This window comes from Cyclopterus lumpus, chromosome 13 (genome assembly GCF_009769545.1).
Source record: "Cyclopterus lumpus isolate fCycLum1 chromosome 13, fCycLum1.pri, whole genome shotgun sequence".
Taxonomy (NCBI): Eukaryota; Metazoa; Chordata; class Actinopteri; order Perciformes; family Cyclopteridae; genus Cyclopterus; species Cyclopterus lumpus.
The window spans coordinates 10,878,666-10,902,484 of NC_046978.1; the positions used below are offsets into that span (position 1 = coordinate 10,878,666).

At 41.7% G+C, this 23,819-nt stretch overlaps 2 protein-coding genes across 3 annotated transcripts; both read left to right on the forward strand.

Moving 5' to 3' along the window:
- Positions 1-428: 428 nt before the first annotated feature.
- On the forward strand, positions 429-16,561 carry LOC117741951 (ras-related protein Rab-30-like). Of its 2 annotated transcripts, XM_034549239.1 has the most exons (14): positions 429-568; positions 1,833-1,931; positions 2,021-2,104; positions 2,206-2,389; positions 2,790-2,993; positions 5,250-5,590; positions 8,489-8,629; positions 8,716-8,817; positions 9,035-9,216; positions 9,685-9,842; positions 11,689-11,861; positions 13,627-13,794; positions 13,913-14,100; positions 15,582-16,561. In XM_034549239.1, exons 2-14 carry the CDS (start codon positions 1,839-1,841, stop codon positions 15,781-15,783), a joined length of 2,220 nt encoding a protein of 739 aa, XP_034405130.1. In that variant the 5' UTR covers positions 429-568; positions 1,833-1,838; the 3' UTR covers positions 15,784-16,561. The 2 variants fall into 2 exon arrangements, with proteins under 2 accessions (XP_034405130.1, XP_034405131.1); XM_034549240.1 differs by lacking the exons at positions 8,489-8,629; positions 8,716-8,817; positions 9,035-9,216; ... (3 more) ...; positions 13,913-14,100; positions 15,582-16,561 and having other exon boundaries at positions 5,324-5,502.
- A 3,499-nt stretch (positions 16,562-20,060) lies between these two features.
- Positions 20,061-21,011, forward strand: LOC117741903 (protein FAM181B). The gene has a single exon (XM_034549165.1). It carries the CDS (start codon positions 20,061-20,063, stop codon positions 21,009-21,011), a length of 951 nt encoding a protein of 316 aa, XP_034405056.1.
- The last annotated feature ends 2,808 nt before the right edge of the window (positions 21,012-23,819 follow it).

Below are 23,819 nucleotides of genomic sequence, written 5' to 3' on the forward strand. Positions count from 1 at the left end.
TGTTAGTAACAGTTACGTTACTGTACCAGCACTGTTATTATAAGCAGGTTGTAGTCCTAACATTCACGATAACGTACTCAAGCTGCACAACACCGGTAGCCCGAGTGCTCAGCTTGAAGAACCCCTCTTTTATAAAATCTTTGCTTCGTGCCTGTCTGTATTTAACGTGCGTATCTTAGTTATTTGGTCCATTTAATAAGTTCTAGAACAAGTTATGAGATGAGCTGCCTGCGAAGTTTCGTTATATACATTATATACTTTTTAAAAACAGTGTTCTCTATGAAATGCAGTGGAGTAAAAGCATCAAAGTTAACAACGTAGACATACTTAAGCTGCAGCGCCACAGAATAGCACTGCAGCGCAGTACTGGAGTAGATGTACTGAGTTACTTTGAGCGTGAGCTGATGACATCATTGAATGCAGTCCTCCTCCTCCTCCTCTCCTCATCACTGCTGAGCATATACAGCCAGAGGAATTGTGCCCTGCCCAGCAGCGGCTCTGCCTGTTTGATGAGGTGACCTATGCATACCAAGTAGTTCGAAGTCCGGGGATCTCCCCGTGTTTTTTGGTAAGTGACAACTATTTCCGAACTCGATTCTCGGGGCCGACTTGGTTATTTCTCTCCTGCATCTGCAGACAGAGCCAAAATGGCTCGAGTCACACGGTAGCTGCTTGTTGCTACTGTTGCTAGCTTCGCCCTAATGGCTGTCAACTCAAAGACCGAAAATGAAGCGTTATGAGGAAGAAACCCATCGTCAGCTGAGTTTACGTGTGCGCAAAATGCTACAGCGTTACTTTCCTCGACGGAACTACGGGGACCGACGAAGAAGGAAATGCGACACTGGGGAACAATTTCTGTGCAGGCGCTTTCAGTTGACTAAAACCCCTCAAATAGGGCTTATTTGATCCATGTTGGCATTCAGTGCATCACGTCGTCTTGCAAGCAACAGCTTGGTTTGTGGAATTGTTTAATTTATTTTCCTTTTCACACCGAAATGTGTAGTTTTCACGCACGTACAGGCCCGACCCCCTCTGTGCGGCTGTCGGAGCGAAGGTAACGGCACTGCAGAGCATTCCAACATTGTATATTATTGTGCGGGTTTACGTGCATTTTATTTTGCGTGTGAAGACTCTTGACAGGAGAACCAGAGATCCGTGAGCCGCACGAAATCTTGCTTCGTATCGCAGGTGATTCGCTCCAACAATGTTTCCAGTCTCGGTGGCTCCATTATCCCCCAAAAGTGGTGCACGGCCGCCCCAAAACTGCGCCAAGCAAAACTACAATGTGCACACATCACACGACGTTCAACAGCAGAGACGTGAAATGGGAACATTTCGTTTGTGTAACGTTACTGTTATCAAAGTCTTTCGTGATCACAAAATGCAATTTAATAAACATATGTAGGCCTATTTAATGATGAGTATAAGTAGCCTAGAGAGGTGTAACCAACATATTGCAGATTTTATTTAAGACTTGATGAACAGGCGGCAATTTATTGAATTAGAAAATGGACATTTCGGCATATTTGTGCAACTAAGATCGAAATGAATTGAAACTTACATTCTGTTGACCCAAGGCATATTTAACACGCAAATGATCTGATTTGTGTTCGTGGGGATTATTTAGGTCAGATCTCAGCTGTGATCCCCTGGGCATGCTGGCATTTACACCAGTTGCACAACAGTTTGGTAGTTTCCTCAGTGTCTTTACTGTCTGTCTTCAGTACTTTTCAGAATCTGCCGTAGAGAAATGTAATCGCTTTGGTCGAATGCAGTAATTTCATGTTAATGCGTTTACTCATCACTCCTTTTGTTTCTTTCATTTTTCACAGTTTAGCATGAGCATGGAAGATTATGACTACCTGTTCAAAATAGTTCTGATAGGAAACGCTGGAGTTGGGAAGACATGTCTTGTCCGGCGCTTTACTCAGGTTGGTATAAGTCTGAGCTTCTGAGTTTGGAGTTATTGAATAACAGAGTATTAGAGTACTGGACTATATCATTCTTTTTTTTGTTTCAGGGCCTTTTCCCACCTGGACAAGGGGCGACTATTGGAGTAGATTTCATGATTAAAACCGTGGAAATCAAAGGGGAGAAGGTCAAGGTACACAAACATTTAATATTTTTTTTTATGTATAATCGATGCCTTTTTAATTTTTGTAATTTGGATGAGACGTTGCTCATTTCCAGTATTCTATTTTCCAGCTCCAGATATGGGACACAGCTGGACAGGAGAGATTCCGCTCCATTACTCAGAGTTATTACCGTAGTGCCAACGCCCTCATTCTCACGTATGACATTACCTGTGAGGACTCCTTTAGGTGCCTTCCCGAGTGGCTAAGGGAGATCGAGCAGTATGCCAACAACCAGGTGGTGACTATATTAGTCGGTAAGAAGCTTTACTTTGCACTTTCATAACCGATGGACCTCTTTCATCATCAGGCTCATTGTTCATTTTGAGAACACTGTGAATAAGACTGCGCTATATTTGACTGGATCTGGCCTGGTTTTTTCAGGAGGCCACGTAAAATGTGAGTGCGAGTGCGCAGTTTCTGAATAGATTTTCAAAAATCAAAGCCAGTTTTGTTAACATGCATGTGACTTCACTTCTCGGGAAAGAGATCTGGAACAAAAAGCAGACATCCCACACATGCACACTCGTACACTTCCATCTCCACCTGTCTCATCCACACCCACAAGTGTGAAGAAGGACAACCTGCTTTGTGATGCAAGAAGCCACATTATTTCTTGTTTCATGTACTCGCAGATGAATGTCGTGTTTCTTGCAGGTAATAAAATAGATCTGGCAGAGAAGAGAGAGGTTCTCCGACAGAGGGCGGAAGACTTCGCTGAGGCTCAGAGCATGCTGTATCTGGAGACCTCGGCCAAAGAGTCCGACAATGTTGAGAAACTTTTCCTCAACCTGGCCTGCGAGCTCATTCGCGAGGCCAAGCAGAACAAGCTGGATAACAATGACACTGCCCCGATGCCCGGTGAGGGTAAAACCATCAGTTACTTGAGCTGCTGCAACCTCAATTAGGGAGAGCTCAGCCTTTTGGCCATTTCAATGTGTAGCCATTGACTGTAGAGGGTAGATGGTCGAGCCCCAATGCCTCCGTCCCTCAAAGGTGGTGTAAAGACACTTTTTAGTCCCGTCATTTCTAGTCCCATGCCTTTTTAAAGCTGTACAAGGGAGTTAGTCAACTTTAGTTTGGCCTGCAGGAATAAGCATTTTAGATGTTGCCAGTGTTGAGCAGAATGCCCTCAATGCAACGGGCTGTAAAGTATGTCTGCCTGATGCATCCAGGAATCCGAGTAGGGCTCCATTTTGTCCTCAGTGAAATGGCAGAATTTTCCTGTTTGGGCTTTAAGATCTATTTTCATTAAACATCAGTATTCACCAGCAGTATTACAGGAGTAAAAAGTTCTACCAGGTATTTTGTTACAGATTCCGCATAACTGACAACAAGGGTCATGATCACAGGAGGTTATCAAATGGTAACTTAATGTTTACACACAGTCAATTTTTGGGATTACCAAATCTGATAGAGTTGCGAAAAAAGTTTTGGCAAATTGACCCTAAAATTTGTTGCACAATCAGTTATTCCCACTCAGTCTTTTGCTCTGAGCATTGCATATGACTTTATTAGCTTTCATAATCTCATTTCTGTGTAGTTATTTGCACCCGTCATTACGAACTGTGAAGTATTTGTTCCCAATAGAAGATTTTTACTTGCTGCTAAAATATGTTTTTGTGTCGGATAACATAAACTGAAACACGCATAAATACTACATTAAAGACAGTATTCTGTGACGACATTATTATTTTTGCATAATTGCAGTGCTTACGATTAGTCGGTTGATATTGTATGAAGCAGTTGGGAAGGCCTCAGATATTGTCAGTCATCAGTAGAAATTATTAATAGTTTAATACATTTTTATTTGACTCTCAGCTGTTTCATAGACGTGAATATTCATAGACGTGAATATTTCTGCCTTTATTGTTGCTGCCTAGCGATGAAATTGTTTCACTTCTTATTTGTTTAAAGGGGTATGTTCATGTAGTTTTGTATATGACTTGTACTTCATATGCTTTTGTGAAATTTATTGATTGTCCAGCATGTTTTGCCATAATTTGTAGTGTCTAACTTTATCTTTCATATATTTGCCATAACTGTAATGTACTGTATTGCACAATGCCATATACTGCACACTTATTATTTGTATTGTAACATGTTGTTGTACAAACTTTTTGGCACTTTGCTTTTATACTTTTTATTTTCAGTAATCCCTTTGTACAATCGGCGAGCATTTTTGTTTTGCCTTTTACCTTTTAGATTTAACAGCAGTGACTTATTGTTAATCCTTTACATCTTCTTGTCAACACAATATGGGAAATACAAAGGAAAACACTATTGGGATGTCGTGCTTCTTTTCCTTTTTGTACAAAATCATTTATTTTAAAAAACAAACAAACCATCTTGTCACAACTAGAGGGCAGCAAACACTCGTAATTTAAATACACCGATCACATCACCGAGCATCAACATAGGTAGACTACACTTTGTTATAAAACAATATAAAGATTAGCACATCATGGAATGGTACATTTCCCAGAGGCTGTTCCCAAGTATGTTAGCATGGCGGCATTGACGCTAACTTGATAAATGTTATATTGCAGTTTAAAGAGGGCAGTGAACACCCGGGATATTAAATAGTCATCTCCACTTATCCTGTACCGCGTAGCAAAGACCCCTGAGGGACTGCAACGATTTAATAAACAAAATATAATATATATATAATATATAGTGTATTGTATTATTTAACCTGATAACTGGGTAGTACAAAAACCGACTAGCTTAGTTAGTTGCTTACTTGTTTTAACAATTTCGGTATATTTAAAAATAAATCCCGGTATATAATTTCAAAATAAAAGCCCTAACATTTTTACCCTCAAAGCAAATGCAGCAAGGCCTCATTAGTGCATAACATACATTTCTGGTATGTTCTGTTGAACACTTCTTATATACAGTATATGGCTTAACATCAACAATGTGCACATAGGGAATTCAAACTCCCATAAACCCTTGCGAGATTTAAGTAGGAACCGTATGCCTTATGCTCGCAATGCTAAGTGGCTGCTAGCCGGCTGCTACAGTGACATTAAAGTTGATTGGCAATATTGGAAAGACGTTGAACCTGAAGCCTTCTGTTCCTGCCCCCCCCCCCGCCCGTGTCGCTAAATATAGGTCACGAGCTGTCTGAACACACCTCGCTGGATTTGCTGACAAGTGAGTCTCACTTCCTTTCTTTGACGGGACAGGTCTCCTCTTCCCAGTGCACGCGAGCAGGGAGGGATCACGCGTCCTCGTTATCATGTGCTGAAGATCCGTGTTTGACAGTAGCAGCAATGAGGGCCGGCGTCGGGGCGCAGGTATTGGACAGAGCTGCAGCGACCTGCATCCTCGCGCTCTGTGTCGGCTGTTTACACGTGATCGCCTTCAAGTCGCGACTGTTCACCCGGCTCGGTAGGGAGTCCGGCTCCACTGAGACCCCCATCAGCTACGACACGTTTTATTTTGACCAAAAGGTGAGTTTCACGGTCGTCTCTATGATTTCTTTGAACTCATTTGCTTCTTTAAAAAGTATGTGTTTTTCAGGTATGTGTTGCACTGGTTTCTTCCACCTTTACGTCTTTGTTTCACTTCACTTTTACATGTGTGTTCTGCTCAGGGCTGAATTTAGTGGTGTGGAAAAGGACTCATTCAAATGACTAAATGTGATCCCCATATGTGGCCCCTAACAATAAAAGAATACAGTGAGTAGATCAGAATGATGTTATACTGTCAATATGATCAGCATCGCTTGCTGTTGACTAATATCTGCATCACTTTCTAAAATGTGAATGCACTTATTCCGTTGTGTGGAAGTTGTTCATGTGTTTCGTCTGCAGACAATAGGTGTTTCCCTCGGGTTTCCTGTAGTGAAGGGGAAACCATCCTTTTTGGTTCTGTTCCTGCCAACAGAACTGTAACTACCGTCCTGGCTTCCTGCCTAAAAAGGTCTCCAGGGCCCAGTGAATGTGTAACACTTTACCTAATGGCGGAGGGTTTCAGAGACCTTGATCCAAGCCTTTCCTTTTTCCCATTTGCTGTGACTTCACGGAGATCAGATTGCATGATGAGTTCGTGTAACGAGCGGTACGCAACGCAGCGTGTCGTTTAGTGACTTGTGAACCTGACTCATACACAAGACTGTGCATGTGTCGAAATGACTCCTTTTCCTGCACTCAGGGATTATGTGAAACGTGATCTCACATTTAAAGACAGCCTGTGATCGGTCTCTATTTGCCTATTTACTATTTTAACCTTCTGTTGGACATTTAAGCCTGTTTCACTGCCCACAAGGACAATCCCTTATGCTGTATTTAGAGGATTAATAAACACGTTAGAATAATACACAGATTATCATAATGTGTGCATTACCAAAGCACACAATGTTAGGATTTTTAGAGCCACTCTGATTTGTTGATATAGAATTGCAGCTGTTTTGATAATCCATTAATCATTTAAATCAGGTTGATTCTTCCAGAGACACAAATGAGAGGATTTGCTGCTTTTGATTGCGTCACCTTGGGCTCCAGAAAATATTGAAAACAATTTTCTCATGCGGACGTTTAGTCGATGAATCAATAAAATAAATAATAATCGTCTGATTAATCTATGTAATTTATACATGAAAATGTCTGTTAGCTATACTAAACAAACTGCTGATAATGTGTATATGCTCAGGACAGTATTTGCAGTCGGGACAATGCTCTACACCTGGTCTGGCCCACGGCATCCTGCCCAATCAGCCCCGTTGAAAAGAAGATGAAGACCATTTCCTCCCTTCTGACGTCCATTGTCTTGTCTGATGCGCTTTCTTTTGCCCATTAACAACACATTATATGCTTCTTCTCGACAAGTTCACCAAATGCAACCTCTCTAATCCACTTTTCAGTCGCAGTAGCAAGTCTGCTGATTTTTTTGTTTTGTTTTGTTACAAAAGAATCATCAATCATGCTGCCTTTCTCTCCACTCTCTGTGGGACGAGCCGCTGTGAGGAGAGCACCAAGTGATCTCGCAGAGGAAATCCTCCTGACTGCATTTGGCCTCCAGACAATGAATGGAAGTGTCCTTTAGCATCCTCCCAATTACATGTTGTAGTTTAGCCTTGTTGCTTTGCTTGTTTCCCTCATGTCTTCATTTGCTCGACTGTAACGTGACGGACAGTCTATTTTCCTGTTGAATAGTCAAAGTTTGGGTCCAGTGGATGTCCAAGTATGTGAATGGAATTTTAATTGGATCAAACTGCTGCCTGCAGTAACCACATGGTGGCACTACTCATCAGGGTGTGGATTTGTTATGAAACCCATCTCCTCCGTTTTGTAATGTGCATACTGAGTGTGTGTGTGTGTGTGTGTGTGTGTGTGGGGGGGGGGGTTCATAGTTCAAAGGAATAGTTTTGGTTGCAACATCATTTGTCTTTCAATAATTGAAGCATTTCACTCCCAAAATCAGACATCTACCATTTTTAAAACCCTGGTATGAGACAAAAATAAAACGTTAATTTTTCAAAAATATATTTTAAAATAAACATACAGCTACTTAAATGTTAAGCAAATTCTGAAATTACACTTTGGATGACTAAGATTACGGAGGCCTATTTAGCTGCCAAAGTGCCAAACTTTTCCTTTAACTTTCTCCTGGTCCCCTCACACTTAAAAGCATTGCCAAGCGCTAAGGAGTTGAGGCTTGAATGAACACATTGAGGCCCCGGAATCTTTTTGGTGTCACTGGCTCATAAAATTGCTGCCTCCTTTGTGTCCACCAAGGAGGGAAGTGAGCGAGGAGGGGGAGGGATGAGGGGGAGATAAAAACCAAAACAAAAACATTTTGTGTTAAGTGTTGGTGCTGTTTCAAGGGGTTGGACAACTCGACAGCCTGATGGGGCCGTCGTCTCTGTGAAGTTGTTGGTTTCTCTCTGCTTTGGTTTCATAAAGAATACAGGACAAAATGGTTGAAAGGGGAAGATACCCCAGAATCCCTGAGTTTGGATGAAAGGATATCTCGGAGCTGATCTAAAGTGGAACTAATGTGGCATCCCTTCTACTGGCTCCAACATATTTTAATACAAATTGGGGCTAATTATTCCAGAATCCAACCTCGGGACTGTCATTTCACAAATTGGCACAGGGCCATGCATCCACTGATTCCATTCAACTCAGAGTTGTGTGTGTGTATGTGTACTGGACCGTGTAGATTTTAACATCCGTAAATTATTGACCGATGCACAAGGGAAACTACAATTTTGACGGTTACATGTTGCACCTTTTTTAAGTGAGTGAGCTGCACAGATCAGCTACACTGAGAGCGACTGTCTGTGATCAGCTTGCGTGGAGTACATTGAAGATTCTGCACTAATTTCACGTTTTTATGTGTCACAGATTGATCATTTCGGTTTCCTAGAGGATGGCACTTTCAAACAGAGATACCTTGTGGCCGACAAACACTGGCAGCAGCCCGGAGGACCGGTTTTGTTCTACACTGGCAATGAAGGCGACATCACCTGGTTCTGCAACAACACTGTGAATATCCCACCTGTGACCTTGTGTATATGCTGCACATATAATCCCCACTCTCAGTTCAGCGCCACTCATCGTTTTCTCCGTAGGGCTTCATGTGGGAAATTGCGGAGGAGTTGGGAGCCATGCTGGTTTTTGCAGAACATCGTTACTATGGAGAGTCTCTGCCTTTTGGACAAGACTCTTACAGTGTAAGTGAAGATGCAGTGTTACTCTTGGAGTACATCTATGTCTGATTCAAATATGGTTGATTACATGTTTTAGTCTCCTTTTCTGGGTCAGTAAGAAATTACCAGTACTAACAAAATCGTATGCGTGCGTGCGTGTGTGTGATCACTGTCTGCAAAGTATGGCCACATTTAACTTCTGGCATCTTATTTTTCAAAAATACTGGTCCCCCACTTGCAGGACAGCAAGCACCTGAACTACCTGACCTCGGAGCAAGCCCTGGCAGACTTTGCAGTGCTGATTAAGAACCTGAAGAGCTCTTTACCTGGAGCTCAGCAAAGCCCTGTCATCGCTGTTGGAGGTTCCTATGGAGGGATGCTCGCCGCCTGGTTCAGGATGAAATACCCCCATATAGTTGTTGGGTAAGACATTGGTGCGGGTCTGGGGGCCCTTTTAGGTTGTTTTTAGCGGGCATATGTTTTCAGTCGCAAAAGGTGACTGAAAAGTGGATTAGAGGGGTTCCATTTGGTGAACTTGTCGAGAAGAAGCATATCATTTGTTGTTTATGGGCAAAAGAAAGCGCATCAGACAAGACAATGGACGTCAGAAGGGAGGAAATGGTCTTTATCTTCTTTTCAACGGGGCTGATTGGGCAGGATGCCGTGGGCCGGACCAGGTGTAGAGCATTGTCCCGACTCCAAATACTGTCCTGAGCATATACACATTAGAAGTTTGAGACATTAGACTGAATCAGTGATGCATTGATTTCTTCAATGCCTTGTGTACATCTTAAACAAACTATGTAAAGATTACCTCTTATAATGGATGTGCAGCTTGTGCAATTTTGAGAAATAAAAGGGGAAATGTTTGTTTTGCTTATCGTATTTCAGCGCATTGGCAGCTTCTGCACCAATATGGCAGTTCACCGGGATGGTGCCATGTGGAGACTTCTACAGAATAGTCACACAGGACTTCGCCAAGAGCGGGTATAACTGTGCTGCAAACATCCGAAAGTCTTGGAAGGCCATTAACAATGTCTCTTCCACTGGTAAGTTGTACAGTCAAGATGGGTTGATTTTTCCTAAATGACTCATTTGAATTATTCAGAATGATAAAGGTACCATGGTTATATACGAGGACGCCTCCTGGAGTTTAAGAGTTTCAGCACGTTTGTCTACATGTGTGGGTTTGAGTCATTGTCTGCTAAAGCCTGAAACCAGACGGCTGTTACTAAAAGTTGTTATATAAAGTGTGCATAAAGTCTTGAGCCTCTCCACAGCACAGAGAACAGATTGTTATGTGTGGATCCATAAAATTTACAACCTGCATAACTCAGACTACCCTCAGTCCTTTTAGTATTCAGCTCAGATCAGAATAAGAGAGTTTGCCCCCTGGTACATTTTCCGTTTTCACAATCCTAAACTATAGGAATAAGCTTTATTGCATTGTCTGGTACTTTTTATTCATATCACACCATTAGTGGTAATGGTATATTAATATATTATATTTAAACAACTTATAACAAAGGCTTCAGAAGCTGTAATTAATGGCTTGGTTTATTGTTATTAAAACATATACTAATGCTTAATTGAAGAGATATACCTTAACTTTCTCATGAATTCCAATGAGCTACAAAGACAAAGAAAGTGTCATGTTGGATGACCGACCACAACCTGGCAACCCAAAAGTTGTCGTTAAGAATGGCTGATAACTGTTCTATAAAGCATCAGTGACTGAAGAACAACAGCCACAGCTAATATACATTCTTTATATAGGGTAATTCAGTAGATAGTTGTACCAATCTCTAGTCCACCGCTTTCATCAAATATTGTTTGATAAAGTTTTAAGAAGAATGTCAAAAACAAAAGAATAATTTATCCACATGCTGTCAGTGATGTGTAATAGGGATGTAATCTGTCCAGAAAATATCACTCCACTCATAGGCCAAGCATTTACTGGAGCATTTACTGGAGCCAGGGCACTCAGAGGTACACATAATCAAGTACTGTAATAGCCTGGTGTTTATCACAATAATAAATAATACAATTAAACAGGGAAAGCATCCGGGTGATGGTACTTTTTTAGACCATCACTGTGACCCAGAAGCTTCACATAGATGGATGCTAGTTTTAAACGTCTGTCTATGTTGGCTTTATTTTGGTAGCATCTGTCCCAAAACCTTCTGACTACTGAAACAGTTTAAAAAGATAATAAGAAAGAAGAAATATGATTTATGGTAAACAAATCGGAGACTTTAACATGTTAGGAATTCACTGTTTGATTTAACTCTGATGGTTAAAGTTTAAGACATTTTCACAGGAATTAATTTTGGTGGCAGATTCATAAAAAACATGAAGGGTTAAAGGAACAGTAATCTACTGTCAGACATGGAATGTAATGTTAGAAAGTATATGTTCTGTGTATATCCCCTTTTAAAAAAAAAAAAGAATCGTTGGGTTGTACTTCCAATGAGCCGTGTGTATCTACATATGGAGCAAGTTGTCTTAATGGAGCAGCCGCCATGTTTCTACAGTAGCCCAGAACGGACAAACAAAACACTGGTTCTATTTCGGGCAATATCACGTTTTTCACATTTTCGTGTTGCTGCAGAGAAGTTTCAGTTGGTTACAATCTGTTGGTCATAATCTGTAATGTAATACACATAATACTAATGTTTTCTGTGCTTACAATTAGTATTTTCTACTTGACTTTAAGTATGGTAAAATAATGGTTCTTTTATATGCATTTTGCTGCTAAACCTATCATGAGGTTCTGATATCATACCAGTGAAGACCCATGGGAGCTGTAGTCGTTAAATGCTAGAACAAATAACCTTTGTTTTATGTTGGTTAACAGCAGTGACATTTGATGATTTGTTGCTCTCTTTTGACAAGCGTCTGGACTTCAGTGGCTGTCAGAAGAATTCAGTCTCTGCGCCCCTCTAAAAAACGAGAACGATGCCATTGGCTTCAAGAATTGGCTTCAGGAGACTTGGGTGAATCTGGCTATGGTGGACTACCCTTACGAAGCCAATTTTCTGCAGCCACTTCCTCGCTGGCCAATCCAGGTACAAAGAATCACCAGTAAAATATGATTTTTTTAAAGAGAATCTAAGGATGAAAAAACAGATCCCAATACCATTTTAAACTCCAATTCAACTTTAAATGTACTTACTACCAAAGGTCTTCACTTTATTGCAACTTTAAATGTTGTTTGCCTCTTGGTTAAGCGCCTGTCAGAACTGTCTTTGATTGAAGTGAATGTGCGATTTAGCCGATTGTGTTACAAGTGCTTGTTGTGATCTTCCAAGCTTTTGTTGACAGCAGCTGTCAATTAACTTCATTAATATTCATAAGGATCTCGTTTCTTTTAGATTTTAAGTATTCTTTAGACGAGCAGCTACAAGTAAGCCACCGTTCTTTTCTTTCTCTCGTACCAATGGCCCTTTCATCTGCACACTCCGTTAGATCTCTGAGGTGTTCCTCTCGGGACGCTCGCATGGCGCCACAGAAAGAGGACATTTGCCCAGGGCAGCTCATGAGGCCATTAAAACAAAGGTTCGCCACTCTCGATTGATTGAGACTAGCACAAAGACTTCACTGGACACTATGAGAAAAAATAATGGCATAACTTGCCAAAATTGGGGGGGGAAAAAAGTGTCTTTTAAAAGAACTCTCCACACTATTTGGAGTGTCCTTCGTTTTCATGTGAAAGAGCTTGTGACAGTATAGTATCTGATTGACGTCACATTGACATATCACGTGCATAAACCAAGCTCTGCTACTCACCCCGGACTCTCTGTTTGGTGCTTCAACACGCCTCCAAGCAGACTCCCACCAAAACTTTTACCCATGCGATACATTTTTTTTGTCTCCTTTATTTGTTTATCATTCAGGCTCTGAATAGATCCAGGAGCGTCACGTCAGTGGAAATAAACACTAAATGGTCATTATGAATTTTTTCGCTCCTTGCCTTTAATTTATGCGACCCCTATGGGTGGTTTAAGCGGTTTAGGCAGTGGGTGCAAAGAGGAGCTTTTTTAATGACAAAGCTAATGTGATTATCTGAGTGAGTGTGAGAACGGGGTATTGAGGGCTTAGAGGAGGGAAATCTGTTGGCAGAGATGAATGTATAAGCCTAATCCTATCTGAAAAGTAAGGAGAAGATGCTTTGGAGCAATTGCAGTGTTTTTCTTTTTTTTTTTTCACGGTATAAATCTTTAGTTGGACATGTCTGTGGCCCTCCTCATCCATCGACCACCAACTCCTCCCCAGCCCACGGACAAAAGCCTTAGTAACAGACTCCACACTAGCGCAGCTCCCCTCCAACCTCAGGACAAGAAAGCCCAGTTTGTCTGCCTCACAAAGAGGGCAGAACAACAGCCGCAGCCAACTCTGCTGCTGCAACCATAACAACACACAGTGAAATTAAACAGAGGCTGAAACTCAAATATTTATCATCCACGCTATTAATTCTAAGGAAATCAACCGTGGTCAAACCAAATAGTATTAAGGAGAGCAACATTTAGATCATTGGCTATAAGTAAATGTGCGCTTTTTCCTCCCTGTGCCAAGATTACGGCAATAAATTCAAGTTCATTCCAGGGAATTTCATATGCAAATTAGGCGCCACCACTTTTTATGTGGAAAAACACTTTACGGGCCACAAGAAAGCTCCATTCTTGTAAACAACTCAGATGTGAGGTCATTAGATATTTGTATTTTTCTTTTTAATTCTATCTTAAAAGGAAGGGCATGAAGCTTCAACAGCTCACCGGGACTCAAACTTCATTTTTCTATGTTTTGCTTGTTCATTTGTTATATATTGCCAAGGTGGTGTGCAAGTATCTGGCTTTGGATCCTGCTGTGTCTGACTACCAGCTGCTGCACGGCGTCTCCCAAGCAGCAAAGGTCTACTACAACTATACCGGAAGCTCCTCCTGCCTCAACACATCTCAGACGGCAACCGGCAGCCTCGGCTCCCTCGGCTGGTTTTACCAGGTGCGGTGACACAGAGCGCGGGGATCGGTCTCCTCATGCTAAATACATCGCAGCACACACGTGTCAGCGCGCAGTTGTACCTGTCACTATGAATACGCGTTCAATTCCTCATTCCCAGGCCTGCACGGAGATGGTGATGCCCATGTGCACAGACGGCGTCCAGGACATGTTTGAACCTGAGGAGTGGAACTTCAAGGCCTTCTCTGACGAGTGCAGCGCCATGTTTGGTGTCAGACCACGAGCGGACTGGGCAGGCACGGTCTACGGGGGGAAGGACATCGTCTCGCACAGCAACATCATCTTCAGGTAAACGTGGCTTGGGTTAGGCAGGTTTCCTTGGTTTGTCTCGGGCAGTGAGACATGTTGACTTCTATTGCAGACAGATAAAGAGCAGCCACAGGAGGTAGACACAAGTATGTCAAATTGTGGCTCAAGCACTAAAGTGGGTCTTATCCATTTGAATGCCAATTAGTAGCTTTTGTCAAGCTATAAAAAGGTCTGGCACTCAAATAAATTGTCATAACATATCCCGAATATTAAAAGACTGCTCTGACAAAAAGGACTAACAGCCCACGTGGGAGGTTGACGGATACTGACACACCACCTACGTGGACCCACGTTTGCAGCAGTGTGTTGGTTTTGTAAGTTGGAATCAGAGTGTTTTATTATTTTGGTGTGTTATTATTTTAGTTAATCTGTATTAAAGTCTGTTGCCTTATTTTCATTGTGAAGTTCTGGTGTACCTTTTCAACTCCGCTAGGATGCCGGCGTCCTCAAACCCCTCCCCTTCTCTTTTGTACGGCTTGCTCACGCAGACCACGTCAATTAACATGGCCATGTTTGGTATCCCAGCATTCAAGAAATCTTCATCTTTGCAAAGGAAATATTGATTTTCTTTTATTTCTTAGAGGGGCCCAAACACACAACATATAGAGTCACGATAAATGCTGCAAGTCGGGTCTTGCAGCATTTTAACGGCGAAAACCTACAAAATACACTTTACAAGTCGATATATTAGCGGATATATGGAGTCAAAGTTATATTTTGCAGTGTTTTATAATGTTTTGATAATACCAAAAATCAATTGAAAAGTTGGACATTTTAAATGTAGCGCCTATTGATTGAACCATATCAAAATGTAAAGGAAAAAAACACCTTTAGTGTCTCATAATATCGTTTGGTTACCATGTGTGCATTTGGAGTCTCCAAATGTCCTTTTTGGAGCTCCGCCTGGATCTTTTCAAGAAAAACAATGTAGGATGGTCATACTTTGTCCTATCTTCTTCAAATTTGATACGGTAGTTACACACCTATACTGTCCTTTACCTGTACAGACACAGGCAGATAGTTATACTGAAAGATACTTTTTTATTTTAGGCGGACAAAAATCTGACATTTTTACTGACTTCAAAGGCCCACCGCTCTGTTTCTGTATGACCTGAAGGATTTCTGACACTATCACAATACACCTGAGGGTGTTTTCTTTCTGGAAAGACCTCATTGATGCATATAGTCAGAGTGGTTCAGAAACTTTTTGGTATGTCATTTTAGGCGTTTTTGCTCCAAAATGGGGGGGGGGGGGGGGGGGGGGAAGGGGTTAAAATAGGCTTTTTAAGTAAAACTACATACCTGCTTACATTTACCTCTTCAGAAGTTGTTAAAAAAAGAACAAGACTAATGGGGGATTTCACTCTATCCGCTCCATGTCAACGATGCTCCATGTAAATACCCTAAACGAACACCCTCATATGTGTATGATCACCCCCGACTCTGCTGTGGCATTTCAGTAACGGAGGACTCGACCCGTGGTCGTGTGGCGGCGTGACCTTCAACATAACAGATTCTCTGGTTTCCATTGTGATCCCCGATGGAGCCCATCACTTGGACCTCCGCTACAGCAATGACCAAGACCCACCTTCAGTCAGCGCAGCCCGGGCGTTAGAGGTGATGTACTTTCGAGAGTGGATCAAGACACCTCAAACCTCTTAGTCCCTAAAAAGCAGCACAATGTCACCCGACCCAGTTTGCCAAGCTTTAATTCACGTGACAGTATTTCACAAGGTGCTCCCTGCACCATTCTGCCAAAGTTTGTGCCTTTTCAAAATGATTTTGTATTAATGTTGTGGACAATTTTCTTTCTTTACATTGAATGATGATTTTTTTTATCAAACTTGTTCAACACAAATCCTCAATGTCATTAATCAGGTGAGAAGGTTATTTTCATCTTAAGTGTATCTGACTTCAATTTTCTTTGACCTAATGTGACACACCATTTCTTTATGCCAAATTATACTTTTCCAAGGGTTTGGAGAGGCACTCAATTATGAGAAATAAATGAGCTTGACTTGTCACTTTCTTTGTCAATACATTTGTTCACATTATTGTCATCAAAAGAGTGGATCATCCTTATTTTGTTCTTTACGTAACGTTTGCCAAAAACCCATAAAGGCCTCTGCCTCCGAGTTTGTGTTCCAGTACTACAATCAGGGATATATTTAGTTATACCATCTTTCATTTCATTTTTGTCTTTCAGTTTTATCATTACATACATTACTTGACACCCCGTATTTTTTATTGTCAGTCTTGTTGATTAGCCATTGTTGTCATTCAGGTGTATTTCTTCTTTGAAAGTAAGTGTAGAATCAGATTTTGCTTTTTTTACACTTAAAGAAGTCTCAGGAGATAAGTTTGGCACCGAATGGAAAGAAAATCAAATTTGTATATCCTCTGCACACAGTGTAATATTAAACTTTATGTGTTCACAGTGCCTTCCTCGCTCTTTAGGTTTTCTATTTATGTCTTATGGAACCTTTTACTTAATATGCTGTCTACTGGTGAAACAGATTAAAAAGCTACTAATAATATTGTCAAATAATCTTTCTAATTGTCTTTTGATTATATAAGGATGTACCGTTACTCTGTCAAGCCAACTTTTTGTCTTGTTTCAGAGAGACCAGTTTAAGTTACTTCCACCGAGCAAGATTTAATGAAAACCCAATGGGCGGAGGCCAATGAAGTCAGTGGTGGGAGATTATTGCAGCTCCGCCTGCTGACCTCTCCCCTGTGGACCAACCTGTTGGATTCCCCCTGGCACGCATTCATTCACTGGCTGCCATTAAAGCTCTAAATTGCGGCACCAAGGCAGCTCATAGACCCGGGTTTGTTCCCCCCTGCTAGTCATATTATTAATACAACTCCTGGGGTGCCAGAGAGGTTGAAGAGGGTTGATGGAAGGTTAAGAGTGAATCAGGAATCGGCAGGGACCAAGAAGCCCTTTGTAGTTCACCATGAAGCCATTTATTTTCCTATTTAAAAAAAAAAAAAAAAAAAGTCATGAAATTACTAAGGCTAAAACACTTTCACTTTAATTTCCTTTAAACTATTCTGGCCCAATGATTTTCCTCCCCTTCCTCTTTTAAAGCAGAGGTTTCTGAAATGACATGACTTTGTGAGGCAGATGGGGGAACATGTCCTGCGCTGGTATGTGGGTTGATTCTCTCCCGGAAGACACAAAGCCTGCACATTTTGTCACAGGCTTGACTGGATCTCAGACACCCCAGTAGAAAGACACATTGCTAAACGTGGGGGAGGACGGGGTCTCCGCCGCTAAATGCCGTCCTTAAACTTTTTCTCAGGACTTTGAGAGGTCATTAATTTTGCCAGCCCTTTCTTAGTTGCTGACACTGGCCATCAATCAAAGGTGTTATTAGTATTCTCCCGACCCCAAACCCAGAGTATGTCCCTGATCAGACAGGGACCACACACTAGTAGGAAGAGATTAAGCCTGTGTGTGTCACATCACGTTGGACCGAGCACCCCGCTCCCAAGGAATAGGGTGCTGCTGAATAAGTAAATTCTCAGGCACAGTGGGTGTGGTGGTAGTGTTTAACAATATCTCAACAATATGGATCTGTGTACTGAACAATTTGGTTGTAGGGGAAATGGCACAACAGTTTACTAAAGATTTTTCTCTGAATTAAAATTCCCCAAAGAGTTTTTCAAAATTCAATCTATAGTTTGACCTCCTGTGATTAACGGTAAAATAAATGCTAGCCCGTTATAGGAATTAAAAAAGTAACGTAACAATTAACCTCACCCTTAAAGTCTCGAGAGTGGAAACAAGCCAAGAGCTCTCGGCTCATATATTTTCTTTCCGAGCTGCTCTGCCTCAGCCCAACCCCTCTCGCCCTCGCAGCCTTTATGCAACAATAGAAAGTTGTTTCCGGGATCTGTGCGTCAGGTTCTGTGATGTGAATGACCCACCAGCACAAAAGCCAAAGCCCCTTGACTGGGGGGGAAAAGAGGGGGCTATAGCTGCCACGACTGTGATGATGTCACTTTGCCAAAACTGTGCTGGTAGCAAAGAGAAAAAAGAAGGAGGCAGAATCACTTTGTCCAGGCGTTAAATGCTTGAAGCTCTCCTCCACTGAATTCATAAGATGCTGTGGTATTTCATTACTGCGATGCACTACAAGTTTTGAATTCAATAATAAATGATTGTAGTATAATGCCAGATTAAATTAATATACAAAGTCTATTTTTTTTGAGGTAATATGAGCTCTTTTAGGGACAGCTGTACATTATGATATGATATATGTTTTGTAACCATTTGCAGCTCGTAGATATGAGTTTTTCTCTATTTCTTTTCAGCTGCAGACTTGTGTTGGGCCACGAATAATTAGATCAGTGTTATCACTTTCACTGTCTCCTTTTCTCCCCCAGGAATTAGCATGAGAAAGAATTTTTTAACGGCCTCACTCCCTCGCTGCTTCAGACTTTTCTTTTCATCCCTCCAAGTCTTAAATGAGTCACAGCCTCACCTCAACATGCACTTTTGTAAGAGGAGGGATCGACTTTCAATAATTCAGCTGCAGCGTCTCTTGACTTGAAATGAGAATAATGCATGAAGGCTTTAATGTGATCAGATGGAGACTTGTGCTTTTTCTTGTAAACAAATAGAAAATATGTGTTGAGTGTGGTGGCAAGTTACACATTTGTATTGTATAGTATAGTAAATTATGTCTGACAGTCCATACACTTAGAATTCGGTTGAGTGCTGTCAACGTAACAATCTGGCTCTTGAACACATACTCTGTTGTATTCACGGCTGGCCAAGAAACTTCCTGTAAATAAGTTATTGTTTACAACACAAGTTTCATACCCAGGATTTCTTAGGGTCAACATTTCTTCTGGCACGCTGAGCCTGAACTGCACTTTATTCCCCTTTAATTTAACAGCTCCGGCAGCTTTTCTAGTTAAATCGACTGTTCATTATTGAGACCCGTTTTACGAAGGGGCTGTGAGGTGCAATTTAATGAATCTCTGGCACAAAGCTCCCTTTCACTGCCGGGCGAAGAATAGAGGCTATTTAGACCCTGTAGGGCTTTATGTCAAAGGCAGCCCATAATAGTTGTCAGGCCAGGGCAGAAATTCCCACTGGCCTGGGAATGCACTACAAAATCAACTTTTGCCATGAGCAGATTAAGACACAAGCGAGCAGTTGGGAAGAATCTCCCAAATAGTGGCATCTGTTTGGGCACAGAGATTTTCCCACTGAAAACAATCCTTTCTCACTACTGTATAGCCTCAGCTTAGTTTGTTTCAGTGCCTAAACAGTAAATAGATTACAAATAACTTCTACTTGATAATCCAGACAGGAAACGCACAATTAGACGTGATAATTGAATAGTGGTTCAAATGTTTGTAACAGCAAGCAGGAATATTATAAATAACAAAACTCTGTGGTTTTATGGGATATTTAAACACAAATGGGATTTGTTTAATAATAATGCTTAAAAAAGGATATTTCCATCACAGCTTAATAGACAGTAAAACTACTTTTCTTTTCTCTTCCCTGTTACAGTAATATCCTCCAGTTTCTTGCAAGCCTTTTTGGTTCAGCGCACACACAAACAGTTAAACTAGAGGGGGAGAGTTCTGACGGAGGCTATTGTCTTCAACTCGGCAGGGAATGTCAGACAAATCCCTCTTAGATGCAGGTGGTCAGACACAAGCAAAGAGTTAAGTCCTGCGCTCCCTTCGCCCCTCCTCTTTGATGTTCTGACATCATTAGTCCAGCCCCCCGAAAGATCTCCTTGCTTCCCTCTGAGCCCTTCACTTCTACTCTGGAATGTTTACAGGAACTTCATGAGCAGCATCAGGACCGAGGGTTTGTCAGGGGTAAAAAAAGGACATGCTCTGAAGAAACTTTTGGTTCGGGGAGCACAGCGGATGCCACAGGTGTAGCTGCTGGGCTCAGCAGAGTAATGGCTGTTCAGACTGCAATCATGAACCCTCAGTTCATGAATTTCTGCTTCCCTGGCTCTGTGATGGAGTACGACGTGGAGAAGAGTCTGGATGGGAGTCTCCTCGGTGAGGCGGAAAATGACGAGGACTACAGAGAGACCACCAGGGACTTGCTGAGCTTCATAGACTCGGCCTCCAGCAACATCAAGCTGGCTCTGGACAAGCCGGTGAAATCCAAGAGGAAAGTCAACCACCGGAAGTATCTGCAGAAGCAGATCAAAAGGTGCACGGGCATCATAACGCCAGGGAACATAGCAGAGCCCCCGGTCAAAAGACAAGGTTCCCCCGTGGCTCAGCCCTTGCAGAGCAAAACTCCGCCGAAACGCGACGGGGTCCAGGCCAGCTTACAGAGCAAGAGCTTGGCAGCCCTCTTTAGCCCTGTGAAGGATATAAGGGGTGAAAAAGCCAAGAAACCACCCCTGAGGCATCGCAATCTTCCCCCTTCTTTCTTCACCGAGCCTGCCAACTGTTCCAAAGTCAGCTCCACATCTGGGATGACGCTGAAGGACTTGGAGCGAGGCAATCCTGAGGCCACAGAGTTCTTTGAGCTCTTAGGGCCCGATTACAGCAACATGGTCAGCGAACAGGACCTTTATCAAAGTGTCCGGGTCCAGCCAGAGATGGGGGGCCCGGATCCCACTTCTTACGATGCTCAGCATTTAGTTGGTGGTCTCCTCTACTCGGAGCCCTGGACTAGCTGCTCAGTACCTTCTAAGAAACTAGGGGAAAGCCTGCGTACAGGTCTGACGCAGCCTCCTGTCTATTGTCCCCCTGAGGCGGCCTCTGGGTCCATAGAGGACCACGCACTGTGCACTTTGGCCTTCCCGAACTTCTTCACAGACTGCTCCATACCTCAGGCCACTTATGATTTAAGTGGTGGTTATAACAGAGGGAATTATTCATCTCTATGAGAAAGTGACAATTCTGTTGTTAGAAGTGCTGGTGAAAAACAGATAAAAATGGCTCTGACAAGTTTAACACTCGTCGTTGCATAGTACTGTATCATATTTGTTTATGTGTTGCGAAGGTAATATTGCAACTGGAATTCAATCTTTTGTACCAATCCCCAACGACAAAAAACCTCAACGCGTATTTCTTTGAGAGAAACGAGGAACTAAAAATTATGTCTTTCTATAAAAAAATATCAAAAGCTTTTCAAGTATCTGGATACCATGTACTTTACAACATCTCAGTTAAATTTGCTGCACTGTTCTGTGAAATGTTCAAATGTTCCTCAAGTAGATGTTGTTTTCATTGTCTCGGTATGAAAATGCAGCCGATTCGGGGTCAGCTTCAGTTTGTGAGTCTGCTCATTAGATTGTATCTCATCCATCTGGGAATCTGTTCATGAGGATATTTCATTCAAAAAGACAAGACACAAGCTGCAGAAATAGTTGTTGGTTTAGTCCACTAAAAGCCACCAGTTGCTAGGAAAAGGTATTATCGGACTCACCTTCGACAAAACATGCTGGAACAATCGTCCCTGTTGGTAACTGTTCTGTGGAGAGGGGAACTCATTTTGCTCAAATGACTTTTCTAACGATGTGTGGTGCCGTGTTTCTTTTCCAACATTTTCCAGCTGGCAGAGTGACCACTTGTATCCGTTTAGTTGGAACAGCCCTAAATGTATCTGGCTACTGCAAGAGGACAAAATAAAGCTGGTCTTTATTACTGTGACGACAGTGTCTGTGTCTGTGTTCATTGCTGATCATGGATGTTGTGATAATCATAATACAAGAGGGTACAAGGCACTGCATGGAATAAAGTGTGTGTCTCTAAAATACATTTTTATACAGTAGGGTTGAGACGTGTTCAGTGAAGTAAAACAAACAATATGGCAATATGTAAATGGTTAAATTAGAAAGTCCGGGGGTCCGATCAGCAAACATTGCTGAGTGTTTTACATCTCATCTTTTTACTGATGCTTCTATGCCTTGATTTTGTACTAAATTCTACTTGTTAATTTTTGCATGTTTGTTGTATTTATTTATTGAAGCACTTTGTAACCCTGTGTGTTCTTCATAGATTACATTTGACTTACTTACTATTTAGTTGCGATGCGATGCAACTGCCTTGTAATACAAATGACAGTGTTGAGTCAACACACAACACCATATAGAAAAAACAATAGTTGAAATAGTATTTACCTCAGGGCTGCACTGTATTACATCACAGAGGTGTTTTTAATTTTTCCAGTCACAGAGTGTATTTAAATCAATATAACAATATAGAATTTGCTCTAATATATATACTCATATTTGTTGTTTGTGAATACAATGCTGATTGCACACTGTACAAAAATTATTCTGTGTCTGATCCAATAAATCATAATTCCAGTCCCATTTGTTGAGACAGAATTAAAGAATTCAGAGCTGGCATGATTCATTTTACATTTCTTCTGGGCTTGAGTAAACACCCTGTGCGACATAAACACCTCAAAGTGTTAGAATAATGATGTACATGTTAAACCCCCTCACATCATTGCCCTTAATTAATTAACACGTCTTTATTCCCACTGATGAGCAAATTAAAGTCACACACCACTCCACTGGTCCATGTGGCAGCTTCATGTTTGAATATTGAGGATATGATATGATAGTGAGGACTGTTGAAGATCCACTCATGGCCTGTATTTGTACATGACGTTGGCTGGGGGTTTAAACTCCTCACAGGAAATCTCTACCTGGACGTTTGAATACCACGACCCCACTACAATTAATATCACCCTCTGCTGGCTGTTGAAGGTTATAAACTGAACTGCGACTAAATCTGCATATTGTGGGCCTGCAAACCTGAGTGTATTTTGTGCAAAAGCATCCAACATCCTGGTTGTTTTTAGACATATTAGCGACATTCAAACAAGAATGTTATTGTACTCTTTTCTAATAACACAAGGACCTTTCCTGTGATGTCCAGCTGTTTCAGTATTGGCCAAAAGGGATGTCAAGAGGGATGTCAGATCAAGCTCAAGTCCTCAAACTGTAACTGTCTATAATCTATTTTCTCCAAAAGGTGCAGTAATATAACACAACAGTCTTCAGATATAAGGCGCCACACCCCTTTGCATTATAGTCTACACACATTCACACTGACCAGCGGTCTTACAGCTGTTCACTACTTGGCAGCTCAGATGAAGTTTACCAGAGGTTAAGTGCCCTCGCTTGCTGTTGAAGGTAAGTGCAATTTTCAGTTTTTTCCCTGCAAGATTTATTGACCTGTAGCTCACTCCGGTTCTCAATGTTCAATCAAAAAACAGTATAAAATGGCAGAGCTTCACAAATCTGTCTGTCAGTGCAAGCGGCTGCTCAGCAAAGGCACTAGGTGGCAGTAATGCTCCATTGAAAACCAATGTCCACCACTCCCAGTCAGACAGGAAGGCGTGTATCTGATGTGTGTGATTATGTTGGACATTATAGCCTTGTGTAGTGAAAACTGAGAGGCTTCTCAGATGTCTCTCCATAACATGAATCCGTCCTGAATTGTGTATGTTGGAGGTGTATGCTTGTAAACTATGATTTTTAATCTTTTTTTTCACAGTTGGTATAAATGGATTTCTACTCACTAGTTTTAGCATGCTTATTTGTGTAAGCGTATTGAATTTTGGTGTACTCTACTTTGAAACAATTGTCTGCCAGGTTGTCTGTTGTTGTTTTTTCTCACCTTCTGCCAGCTGGCTTTGTTTGCAGATTGCTCAACAATACCCTGTCATAAGCAGGACA